Here is a 13,445-nt window from a genome sequence, read left to right on the forward strand (position 1 = left end):
GACCCAGATCCAGACCACTTGGTCGTTCGGCCGCCACGCCGCAGATGCACAACCGCCCACCGCCGCCTCGCATCCACCAGCACACAGCAGCCCACGCCAAGTGAGACCGCCGTCGATCACGACCAGATGCGCCGCCGGCACTGCGCCTCGCGTCGCCGCGCCCCACCAACCGGAGGGAGAAACGCTCCGCCGCCACCGCCGTCCCTGGGTCCTGCGCGAGCTTTGCCGGCAAAGCCTCTGGCGGCGGCGCTAGGTTTTCACCCCCGAGTCGCCAGAGCTAGGCGACGCTGGGGGGTGTGGGGGTGGAGAAAGGAACTCCGAGCAATGGGCTCTCGCCGCATGCTATGTGTGAAATTAAGATGTAGTACGTGGAGTTAATTTACATGGAATGACATTGTATGAAGTTTTTGGAAGCTGTTGTAACAGTGTGCTGTTCTCTGGATTTTCAGTGGCCTTGTTACTCCCTCCGTTCGGAATTACTTGTCTCGAAAAAAGATATATCTAAAACTAAAATACGTCTAGATACATCCATTTCTGCGACAAGTAATTACGAACGGAGGAAGTATTTATCAGCAACATCCATCGAGTTTAGGCGCAAAATTGTTTCATCTACTGTATAGTGGGAGGAGTTCTGCAACACGGGTACAGGAAGGTCAAAAACTCCAATTACTAAAAATTGGTAAAGCTTATGTGTAGTTGTACTACATACAAAGAAAATGGGGTTCAAAACCGGTTTCAGAAGCCCCTAAAAATCTTCTCTTCTATTTTGTTCAGTATAACGGTCAAAGCTTTCTTCGAGGAACAAAAAATTGATGAATTCCACCTACAATCTTCACAATGAAGTGGAGGTTAGATCCAGGTCGCCGCTCTTCAAGCGACAGCGGCGGCGGCGGTGGCAGGAGATGCTTGCGGTTGCAGATCAATGACGCCGTGGCACCGCGAGCATAGCGTAGGATGGTCAAGGAACGACCCAACGTCCTTGGTGTAAACCCAGCAGCGCTCGCATTTCACGCCATCCGCACGAGTCGCACCGATCCAGATCTCTCCCGTGCGTGGGTCGCTGAACTTTCCCGCATAGGACACACCCAATTTGGTTTCTTCGCTCAGGGATGGGAGAATCTCCACCTGCAGAAAGACAGAGAAGAGGAGACGTCAAAACAAAATTGAATGCGGAAAGAGGGCCTCTGATTTTGAGAAAAGACAAATGCTCTACCTGAGACGTGATAAATAGGCGATGAAGAGCATCTGCATCATTGGTTGCAGAAGCCAGCTCCTTCAGTTTGGATACCGTATCAGGATTTTCAGCATGGAGATAAACCTTTGCATCCAAACTAGCGCCTATCAGCTTCCCTGTTCTAGCGCTCTCCAAAATCTTGTTCACCTCTGATCTCAACTGGTTAACAAGCAAATGCAAAATATCTGTAAGAAATCTGTGCTGAAGATATGAACTCATGTGTGGCAACAAAATATATTAAAATAATGACCATAAAATAATAATGATAATAAAAGAGCTGCAAATGTTCTAGTATCTACACCCTCTGTTCACTAACGATTGAACTTTGAACTGCGAAAACGTCTTACATTAGTTACACCCTCTGTTCACCAATGTGAAGACGTTTTGGCAGTTCAAGAGGTAGTAGCAATTAATTAACCAATTTAACAGAAATGTGTGTATTACACATCAGAAGTGGTTTCATCTGTTTCTGATCAATATGATGGAACTTGGATGTGTTGAACTGGAATGGTCCAAGTTGGAGGCACGGGTTTCATAAAACATTTATTGAAGAAAAGATGGCTGGCCTCTAGGAATACATCGGTCAAGTTATAACCTACAACTAGGGATGTAAGCAGTGTGCCACATATCACACACCCCAGTACACGTTAGTGTTAATTTTGTGGCCATAGTATGCTAATTGCATAGTTTTGCAGGACAGGGAGGGCGCCACTTGCATCCCTACCTACAACCCATATACCATGGCAAAGAAACACAACTACTAGTATATGAATGAATGCCTCTAAAGTGATACAGAAGTGTTGTGTACCTCCAGGATAACACCCAGAAAATCAACATCATCCTTTTGAACTGAGCACCATTCTTCATTCTTATCTGGCCATTTTAGATCAAAAGCAAACTTGGCAACAGATCCATCTTCCAAGGTGTGTTGAAAGGGCAAGTTCTGCCAGATATCCTCTGCTAAGTGTGGCATAATCGGAGCAATGGCCCTAACAAGGTAGAGTAGATGTGCAGCAAGTACTGTCTGGCAGCTTTTCCTCGTGCAGCTAACTCGGCCACTGATAAGATAAGATGACATAAGTTGCATTAACAAACAACACTAGCTAGATCAATTCTAAGAACTAGGTGCAGATGGAAATGAACATTGGATGAATGTCATACCCAACATAAAGTCGGTCTTTTGCAACATCAAAATAGAAATTGGACAAACCAACGATGGCGAATCTCTGAAGGGTCTGAAATAGAGAAACATATGTCGATGTATATCTGAAGTGGACCATCCTAAGCATATGGCATCACATAATATAACAATTGTGCAACGCATGTGATCTGAAATTTTGAAAAAGAAAATTAAACAACTTCCAGAATGCAGAACGAAAACAAAGGAGTAACTGAACAAGATCATTCCACTTCCAGAAACTTTGATCATCCAAATCCAGTGAACTGCTAATCGGCAAACCATATATTCACTAAGCACACTTTGTGTTTATCAGAAATATGACCTGAATATACCAAACCAGATAAACATAGTTCCAACCATAGTTTACGCATGCACGTGCATAGAAACACGTGAACACACACGCACAGTGTAAAAAAAGGAGGAACTGGAAAGGAGAGCAAAGAAAAGTAAGTCTGAATTAGTGTGACTACGGAAAAATGTTACACACCTGATATATTTTATAGAACTGGTAATTATCATAACCATCCTTCATGGACGCCACGACATTTTCCAGTTGGAAAAGTGCATACTGGTCAATTTTCGGCAGATCACTGTAGGGCACAGAATTCTCCGGCTATAGACAGGAACATAAAAAAAGATAGGATTAGAAAAGAAGCATGCACTGAAAGGAAAGTTGTAAAAATAAATAAGAAAAAGAAACTAGAGAAACAATTAAAAATATTAACAGTGTGTAGTATTTAGCTAGGGGAGTATCATGCCATCCTTCCTATTATCTACATCTAATGAAACAATTCTCAACTCCAAGAATTATATTCACTTAATCAAAATTAGTTCAAAGCTTTGCACCGAGGAAAGAAGGAAAAAGTATATACTCTGGAGAAGTTCAGTAAAATGAGTATGGGTTCAAATTATCAGAAGGTACATTAAAATGCGTAAGAACATCTGTTGTTAGCTGGGGCATTCCAGTTATCAGAAAATGAAATGAAAATATATACTTGGCCACCTGAACTTACTTTCCAATCATGGAGATTTGCTAACAGAAAACGCATTGTGCCTCGTAGTTTCCTATACATGTCAGACATCTGGCGTAAGATTTGTGAACCAATCAACACATCTCCAGTGTAATCTACACTAGAAACCCATAGACGGAGAACATCTGCTCCATAAGGAGGCTCTTCCTGCACAAGGTTGAGACATATTTCACTCCTCAAAACTAGAAAGTAACATAAGTTTCTGTAGCAACATACCTTAGAATTTTTCCCACCAACAATCACTTTCTCAGGATCCACCACATTACCAACAGATTTGCTCATTTTGAAACCTTCTTCGTCCAATACGAAACCGTGGGTAATAACACTGGAATATGGAGCCTTTCCTGTTTGTTTAATGCAAAAAATGGAGAATGAAGAACCAATTATGTCAGTCCCCAGATTTCAGATGTCAAAAGTACTGAGATAAAAGACCGATGAGTGTTCAGATTTCCGAGTTCTCGTGAAAAATAAACAAATAAAACATAATTGATCATTGCATATGGATAATTTTCCATTTTTTAACATAAATATGAGTATACAGAAAATATAGCGAAAATGCCTTTAAAGATATCTTGTGGAATGAATAACTGTTGATGAATCACGGTGTAGACTCTTAGTGTGACGCGGTAACTTATATCTTATATAAGAAATATCTGTTCCTAAGAATGTAAGGTCGCAACAAGAAGTACTTCTGGTGATATTAAACCCGAACGAACTGCAACAAATAGGACCCATAATTACCTGTAGTAGCGATGCTGGTTAACAATGAACTCTGAAACCATCCACGATGTTGGTCTGAACCTTCAAGGTATACATCTGCAGGGAAATTAAGGCCATCTCGTTTTGCTGAAACAGCAGCCCATGAGGAGCCTGAATGAAGAGAAGATGTGGAATCAATAAATAGAAAGTGTTCTTAACAATGCTCAATCTCAAGATATTATTGAAATATGAGTGCTTTAGAGGTAAGGACTAATGTGACGTCAGGAGAAAAGGTGGCATGGAAAACCAAATAAGTCTGGAGGACTGGATACACAATAACAAGCCCAATAATGACATCAATGCAAGATTATAACGCATGACTTGGCTGGCTTGGCGATTAAAATGATGGCAGCTGTCAAGATTCACAGTGTGCGGCCACACGCGCGCGCACAGAGATCTATGGTGAACGTTTGATTTATGCATTGTCACAACTGATAACCATCACCAACGGAACTTTCTAAAATATACTATATTCTTAGCAGAACAATGAAGACAGGAACCTACCAGAGTCGAACCAAACATCCATTGTATCAGTGCCCTTGCGATACTCAGATGCTTTGTCACGATATTTCTCTGGAAGAAGTTCCTCAGTTGGCATATACCACCAGGCATCACTGCCTTTTTCTGACACTATACCTGCATAAAAAAACAAAAATATTGGCGGGCTATCATGTGATTCAAAATCCAATCAGAAGTAAAGCCAGTTTTCCTGTAAGAAGGAAAGAAGTCGAAATGGAATTAAATGCCTGAGAAAGCATGGCAAGCATAAGGTCGTTTTATAATGATTCAGAAAGTACAAGTGCAAATGGATAAAAGCTGTCATAAAGGATCACATAATGGATCTTAGAGATGTCTTTGAAAATTTCTAAACTGGACTTGGTACAGATACAGCAGCCGTATTTAGGCTCAGTTTGGGGTAGCTGAATGTGCTGCGCTGTGCTTATTTATTATATTGACAATGCGATGTGCTTATTTTATAATCTGCTGTGGGAAAATAGTCACAGAACTAGAGATAAGTTGGTTAAACAAGCATCAAAATAGGCAAAAGCTGGTTGGATAAGCTAGATTGTCATTATCCACCCGCCGCAATGTCAAACACAGTCTTAGATGAAAATACTGTAAGATATGGCACATAATTCAGTTCATATGTTGCACCAGAAAGTTAACATCTAGGAGCATTATCTAAAAAAATTTGAGGGACAACTTCAAACAAGACTAGCAATTGCTTGAGAATGATGGTGTTGCAAATGCAAAGGGAGCCTAACAAAGAAGTGCAAGAAATCATAAACATCGGCATACCCTTGATATGTTCAATCGTTTTTTCGGTTATAAGAGGTTCTTGTGTGTCTACATGATAAAAAACAGGAATGGGAACTCCCCATGTTCTCTGCCGGGAAATGCACCAGTCAGAACGGCCAGAGATCATGTTAACAATCCTGTTTTCACCCTGAGGATGTTGAAACACAGGTAAGAAACAAGGTTAACTTGTCAGAAAACACCAATAGCAATTCAAGAGTATGATTAGGTGAATGCATGCTAGCATGACAAACATAGATTGCAAGGCAACACAGCAATGTTGCATGAAACCAGATATAAGGAACAAAGAAATCAATTGCCAAAGTAAAAAAAAATCAAGACAAGAAATATGCACGGAACTTAAAGCTCTTCTGCAGATACACTAGTTAAGATAAGAAATATGCACTGAGCAAACATACCAAGCACTGTTGCCAAGCGTTAAGTTTTATCACTACTAATAAGCAGATTAACAGTTCAAAGAGGTTCAGTGAGACGATAAACCAAAGGAACATAAACACGGTTGCTGATTCAAAATATAGGTACAAGAAATAAAGCAGCTAAATACCTGAGAAGGAACCCAAGTTACTCGCTTGATTGCATCCAGTGCAGCATCCCGAAAACCATCCACAGAGGCAAACCACTGTTCAGTTGCTCGGAATATGGTTGGTTCTTTCGATCTCCAGTCATAGGGGTACTTGTGTTCTGACAACCAAAAACCACAATGGGCAGACAAAGTTCTAAAAAAATCCTCGGTATTCACATGGCTTTTATACCCAAAAACTTTGTATACATATTGTCAAGTTACTCACTGTAGGGCTCTTCTAAGATAAGTGAAACATGTTCGTCCAGATACTTCACAACTGCAGCATTACCAGCTCCCAGGACAGATAAACCACTAAATTGTCCAGCTTCAGCAGTGAAGTTCCCTTCATCATCCACGGGAGAAACAATAGGAAGACCATACTTCAGACCTGTTAGGTAGTCTTCCTGACCATGGCCAGGGGCAGTGTGAACAAGGCCAGTTCCAGATTCAGTTGTTATGTAATCTCCTCCAATAACAACAGAACATTCATTGCCATTCACAGGATGTAGGTTTCTGAAGGCACCAAGCATAGCATGAAAAAAAAATCAAGCACAATCATAATGAAGTTAGAAGAGCACAATAAATACCTGCAGTATTCCAAGACTGAACCAGGAAATGACTTCCGGATTACAAGCTTCACACCCCATTTGGACTCTAGAACTGAGACAAGATCAGAAGCCACGATGATAAATGGTTTCTCATTCCCAGAGCTCAAAATACTCCCAAGTTTTCGTTGCTTTCCTCCAGATGTTGACTCACTTTCCAGTAGAGACTGGAGCTCCACTACTGCATAACTAAGCTCAGGGTTCACAGCAACAGCTGATACAAGAAAAGGTTTTTACACGAGTTAGTACAATCCAAAAATTAAGGAATGTTTGAAGCAAACTCGTACATGGTATGTGCAACAACCATGCAAGAGTAAGAGAGGAAACAATGCTATATTCTGATTCCGTGGTACCAGTGAAATATAAAACAATGTCAATGTCAGGTGGTGGAATAAAAAACTTCAAATTTGCAATACATTACCAGTGTGGCAGTGTCCCATTGTCCATCATACAAATGCATGAAAAGAGATTTATTTTTCATGCCAACTATAAATGTGATTTTTTTTATCGGAAGCAATCAATGTGTTATGATTGGCGCTCAAGCATGTTATTTAATAGCCTTAATATTCATTTATCCTGATTATCAGTTATCTTCAAATACTGCTAGCTGATTCTACGATATTGGCATTTCATACTACTTATAGGAACTACATAGTAGCATACTGCTATAAAAAATCTCCACATGGAAATTTAATATTAATTTTCCTTGAGTTGATTTTCGTTAGACATACAGCTTAAAATCAGACAAATACTTTACTGTCATCCATTTCCCGCCATTTGAAAATTTCAAAACAGTTTAAGGTGGCTATCATGACACCCCAGTTCAGAGTGACTCGCTGGACGTTTCCATTGAATTAAAAGCAAACAAGGCATCACCTCACCAGCATTAGCAGGAATTGTCCATGGAGTAGTGGTCCATATGGCTAAGCAAACATTAGGGAGAAATTCATCTAGCAACCCAGAGTTAGACGGGCTGGTAATCTTGAATGCAGCATATATGCTTTTGGAAACGTGATTTTCCGAATACTGGAAAAGGTAAAAGGAGCATACGTAAGGAAAATCAACAGATAAATCAACAACCAAAGAAAATATAAGCACCTGTATGCCCAGAAGTTCCAATACAGCTCAAAAATACAAATAAAAAATTCTAGGATTTTCAGATTATCCACAAATAGGTCTACCAGATTGACCATATAAATTTAAGTTGCAGAGCCATTGCCAGTAACGCATTGATACTATCACACATAGGTTTAGTGCAAGACTACTTTATGTAACAAGTTTTGCAAAGACGCACTAGGTTGGTTAGTAAACATAGGCATTAATCTCAACATGAAACAACTTACAAACGAAAGTTATACAGGTTGGCATGCAGCACTGTAGGGATAGAATTAACTGGATAGATAACTTTTGCTCAAAAAACTAGATAGACAACTAGTAAACTACGTCAAGCAACTTCACAAAGAGAACACAAAATAAAGCATGATTCAGCATTCAAGTCCACTTTGAAATAATTCAGAATTCTCAATTGTTTTTGCATTCTCAACAATCCCTCAATCAGCACTAGCGATTATTCATTTGCATATTTAACACTCACCTAAAGATTACTGTGTAACAAAGTGTTTCACACTAAATTAATGCAAATCGAGTAGAAAGACTAAGAATACCTCCAACTCAGCTTCTGCTAAAGCGGTACGTGAGGATGGACTCCAATGGACAGGCTTTCGTCCTCTATAGATATATCCTCTCATAACCATTTGACCAAACACTTCCAACTAGCATATCAAAACAAAAGAAAACAAGGTTGTTGCTGTCATGGTAAAATTCAATTATCAGTAAGGGCTCCTGATAAGGAATAAAAAAAACTGTCGATATTAATTATCATAACATAAAATAAAATTTATACGCCATCATATTGTCTTTATACTGGCATGGTAAACAGGTCAAAAGAACAGACAAATTAGCTACTCTAATTTGCAAGCAAGATTGAGATGCTGACAATCCAACCAAGTCATCCAACCTCCAAGGCCAAGCTCTCACTCGAGTGAACAGAATAGATACATATAGATCGGATGCATTTCCCTGACTTTTTATATAAATAGTATGAGTAACAAAGTGAAAACCTGAGCAGCTTCATATTCTGGCGACAGAGTTAGGTAAGGGTTGTCCCAATCTGCCCATATCCCGATCCGCTGCAAGCACAGTGTTATTTGTTATACAAGGAACTAAAAGCTAAAACGTTTTGAAGGCTTTCAGTGAGCAAGAAGAACATGTGGCAGGCAGGCATTAAATGACTCTGCCTTGCCTTAGAAAACTGTAAACACACCATGAAATACTGCAAAACTTAAATAAGGGCATCTGACTCACTAACCAGACCAAATTGAAACTAGAATTTAAAATGAACAAAACATTACCTTGAAAGAATTCATTTGTGCATTAACGGTCGCTTTAGCAAATTTTGCAGCCTTTTGCCTTAATTTTATAGGTGTTAGAGCATCCAATGTTGCTTTGTCCATTGACTTCAGAACTGCAGTAATGACCAACTGTTACTTGGTTAATCTAACACATGCAAAGCAGGCATGTTCCAAGTGAACCCACCCCAACAACCAAATTACCACAATCCGATAAAACATTTCAAGATGACAACATTTCCATAGGTCATATAGAGTTGAACTTACCTTTTAATTCTATCGGAAGGCCATGGCAATCCCACCCAGGAATAAAGGAAACCTTGTGATTCTGAAGCAGCTGTGCAAAAGAAGAGAGATCAAAATGATGAATAAATGGCAAATTATGGTTTCATTTGGTCCATGTTCCAAATTCATATGTGTGTACTGATAAGAATTTAGATCATACCACCACCATCAGATTGATTATTGAACAAGATGAGTTCAAAACCTTTCAACAGAAGAGAGTTGCCAGAACAACATAATAAAATTTTATAAAAATCATCATGTCATACACAATCAACTACAATGGTGTCCATCTCAAAAAAAGAAATTAGGTGACAATGAGCCAGCATATTATAAGATTTTATACAAGAAAATTTCTCATCTGGAATCTTATACCTCATAAACAATCAAAGTCTTGTATAACCTAAGCCGGCTTATCTACCATTCTAGCATGAGCAGTGGCATTTACATAGGTTCAATCTTCGTTGAACTGTCAACAGCAAGCTGAATATGCAGACTTTACCATTCGAAGATAATGGCACATGCATCAAAATACGGGGTGGCCCAGAAACTGAACTGATCCGTACCCAAAAAGAAATATGTCAATGGTTTGCAAATAAACATGTGCATACAGCTAGATGAAATTCACAGATAGCTGATACCTTGTAGCGATTTATAATATCTTTGAGGACTTTATTCAGCGCATGACCCATATGAAGATCACCATTAGCATAAGGAGGGCCATCATGAAGAGTAAATGTAGCCTAACCAAACAACCAAGAAAACCAACTAGGTCAGATGAATAGTTTAGTTTTCATTTATAGCTCTACTTGAAAAAGTAAACTCACCCCAGTATTCCTTTCAGACACCCTCTTCAGCACCTGGTTCTCCTCCCACAACTTCTGGAGCTCCGGCTCACGCATAACAGAGTTTGCTCTCAAGTCAAAAGTCGTCTTTGGGAGATCCACCGTGTGCTTATATTTCCCATCTTTTTGTTTCGTACCTAGGAAAAGCAGACAAGCTATCAGTTCCAGGTACCTCTGTGTTCTAACACCCCAAGGAGAACCAATGACTAAAGCGAGACTCAACCTGTCAAACATCGATTAACTGCTTATTTCAATTTCAAACGTTCCAGATCAAACCACTTATATCATTAAGAGCTTTTCATTTTGAAACCTATACTGTTTCCCGCCAAAAAAAGGACTACCTATACCATTAAGGATCAGTAAGTAGCTCGGTAAAAATACCTGCTAGTAATGAGATGTCTTATTGAGACTCAATGGAAGGTACTTTTATCCCCATGGCTGCACTCAGGTGTATTAAACATGGAGAGTTTTTCTAACTTTTAACTCTGAACTTCTAAGAATAGCAAAATTACTCCTTAGATCATCAAATTCCCATATTCTGGGTATATATAGCATATAATCTCAATAGGTTTGCATCATCACAAGCACAATCACCACCGTTTGAGCACTGCTTCCACCATCCAACATCTAAAATAAGCTCACCGTGTTCTTCTAGTATTCACAAAATGAAAACCAAGATTGCTTTGATACCGAGACACCGGATGCAGAAAGCTTATATTGATGGAAGTCTTATACAGACCAAAAGGAGAACATGGTGATGAATTGTGATGAAGGCATAGACACATTAAATAAAAAATTGCATACATATTTAACTAATTACAATGAAATGATGCATAATGAGCATGAACAAGAATGACGTTTGTCAAAGAGCAACATCTACCAAGCTAAACCGACCAGATTAAGCTCGAGCTACACGCATCCACCAAGCGAACACCCCGTCAGTTCCAACTACGACCACGGGCAAATTTCACTCAAAACCCTCATCAGCACTCGATCCGAAGCTCAGGAAACTGCACTCAAATTCATTTGTCTAATCCTACTACTGCTTGTGTCCACTGGCGGAGCCAGGGGTCTTCCTTGGTATTCCACGGAATACCAATGATTTTGGCAGAAAAAATATTATATATGTATGTATTGTATATTGAAACCTGTATGCACTCCACTGAATGTATGCCTGCCTGGCCTACTCCCCTATATGCATGTACAACTAGTCGTCCTGTCACCAACCTACTAAGAGCATCTACAGCCGGACCTCTCAAACACATATTAAACGCCCGGGTAGACCGTCTGGTCACTGACCGGTCACAAAAAAGCGACCCAACCGGAGCTCTCAAACAGTGGACAAACGCCTGGGCTGACTGGCACCCCTCATATCCAGTCCAAATGTAGAGCGCATATGAGGCGGCCCGGATGCGTCCGCCACGTCTGCTCGGCCCACCGCTGGCCACCCTGACCTCACAAAATCCCCCTCCGGAGCAAACCCTAGGCTCACTTCACTCCGCTCCCTTTTCCCCAATCCGTCCAATCCCTAGTGCCGGTGACCATGTCCAGCACCGGCAGCCACTACGATGGCAGCTCTGGAGATGAGGACGAGCTGGTGCTCCGTATCGCGCTGGAGCGCTCGCGGGTCGATACGGGCGGCAGCTCCTTCTCAGGTGCGACGCCACCTGTCGCCCTTCGCCGCAGCGTCGACATCGGCGCCGGCCCTTCCCGCCCTGCGCGCGGATCTGTGAGGGCAGCCCAATCGGCGCCGCGCGCTCGACGGCCTCCTCCACCTCCGGCCGCTGCTCCGCGCGGGCAGCGGTGGGTTCTAGTGCCCGCTCCGCCGCGCGCCGCGGATGCGGACTCCGGAGTCGGAGGCACGCGCCGCCCACCGCGAGAGGCAGACGGCACGTGAGATGGGGGATGCGTGATGTTGGTGCCCGACGAGGAGTGTCTCCTCCAGTGCGCGTACCATCGGTCACTTACCACGGCGGAGACGGACGCCCGGCGCCTCCAGGGGATCGACGCGAAGCAGCTGCAGCTCGGCATTGAGCATCAACTAAGGAACTTTTTTTCTTCGAAAAGAGGCAAAAGGTTTGCCTCATTCATTAATCAAGAAGAGGAATAGAGTTTAGCATGTGTTACAACACGGACTGCCACAACACCTCGAAACAACAGTAAGACACTACTCTCGCAGCATACTAAGAAAATGGGTCATATTGCAATTTCCTTTGCTGTTTTGTAATCTTTCTTAACTGTTAGAGATTATCGATATAGGTCATTGACTCATTGATGTTGCTAGCTTATTGCAAAAAAAAAATCATATCTTATATTTCTATTGCAAGGAATACCAAGGAGCAAATTCCAGGCTCCGCCACTGCTTGTGTCCCTAGTCCCTAACACCGGGTGCAACTCGCGAGCAATCCACCTCCAAAAAACTGACGCCCCATTGCAACACCAAAGACCAAACAGACGGTCACCCATTCCCCTAACCAAAAACCCCACCCTGAACCCCCTAATGACGGGAGCGAGAGACGGCTCACCATCCGCGGCCTTCTTCGCGGCCATGACGGGGCCACGGGACCGGCGCTTCGAGACCGACGACGACGGGTCGAAGAGCTCGCTCAGCCCGGTGGAGAACGGTGCCGCCCCCAACCTGCGCAGCGGGAAGGGGCATCTCTGCGTCGAGAAGACCTGCGGAAGAGCGGGGGCTCGTGAGGAATGCCTCTAGGAGGTTCGGCAGTACAAGGGAGGGGGGTGGGGGTGGGGGAGCGCTTACGCGACAGCAGGAGGCGGCGTCCATCCGACGCTGGCGCCGCCAGAGGAGCGAGCGGGCGGGCGGCCGAGCTCGCACTAGTTCCGTAGGGGAGAGGCCCTGCTACGTTCCCGTGGCACCTCCCTGCGTCTCGCCGGGATGTGGATCTCGAACCAGGAGGATTATCGCAGAGAGAGAGCCTGGAGAAGGGGAAAGAGCAGGGAGGAAGGCTTAAGATAAGGAATAATGTTCAGATACAATTCGATGCCTGACTCGGGAGCTCCTGTTCGGCGCCTTAGGGTGTGTTTGGTAGCAATGTAGCATGTATGGACCTAGCCTAATTGTTCTCATCTTATACATGCTGAGTTCATGAAGTTGTTGTTGTTTGATAGTGATGTATGCGCTGAGACATACTGAGCTGAGATTTTGTTTGGCATCCTGCATGTTTAGACATGCTGAACAATTTCGAATTCTGAATATTTTTT

General features: G+C 42.3%; 1 protein-coding gene across 7 annotated transcripts; it reads right to left on the reverse strand.

Moving 5' to 3' along the window:
• Positions 1 to 647: 647 nt before the first annotated feature.
• Positions 648 to 13,243, reverse strand: LOC123053801 (isoleucine--tRNA ligase, chloroplastic/mitochondrial). Of its 7 annotated transcripts, XM_044477347.1 has the most exons (22): positions 12,985 to 13,243; positions 12,749 to 12,899; positions 10,206 to 10,360; positions 10,020 to 10,121; positions 9,364 to 9,433; positions 9,100 to 9,212; positions 8,809 to 8,877; positions 8,353 to 8,460; positions 7,570 to 7,714; positions 6,671 to 6,902; positions 6,310 to 6,596; positions 6,066 to 6,202; positions 5,504 to 5,651; positions 4,709 to 4,840; positions 4,187 to 4,315; positions 3,662 to 3,789; positions 3,428 to 3,592; positions 2,902 to 3,027; positions 2,396 to 2,469; positions 2,043 to 2,292; positions 1,214 to 1,393; positions 648 to 1,125 (listed from the first exon to the last, which is right to left on the reverse strand). In XM_044477347.1, the coding sequence occupies exons 1-22, from the start codon at positions 13,006 to 13,008 to the stop codon at positions 871 to 873; spliced, it is 3,180 nt and encodes a 1,059-aa protein (XP_044333282.1). In that variant the 5' UTR covers positions 13,009 to 13,243; the 3' UTR covers positions 648 to 870. The 7 variants fall into 7 exon arrangements, with proteins under 7 accessions (XP_044333282.1, XP_044333289.1, XP_044333283.1 ...); XM_044477354.1 differs by lacking the exon at positions 12,985 to 13,243 and having other exon boundaries at positions 10,206 to 10,446; positions 12,749 to 12,882; XM_044477348.1 differs by lacking the exons at positions 12,749 to 12,899; positions 12,985 to 13,243 and adding an exon at positions 9,881 to 9,933 and having other exon boundaries at positions 10,206 to 10,336.
• Positions 13,244 to 13,445: the final 202 nt, after the last annotated feature.

This window comes from Triticum aestivum, chromosome 2D (genome assembly GCF_018294505.1).
Source record: "Triticum aestivum cultivar Chinese Spring chromosome 2D, IWGSC CS RefSeq v2.1, whole genome shotgun sequence".
NCBI lineage: Eukaryota > Viridiplantae > Streptophyta > Magnoliopsida > Poales > Poaceae > Triticum > Triticum aestivum.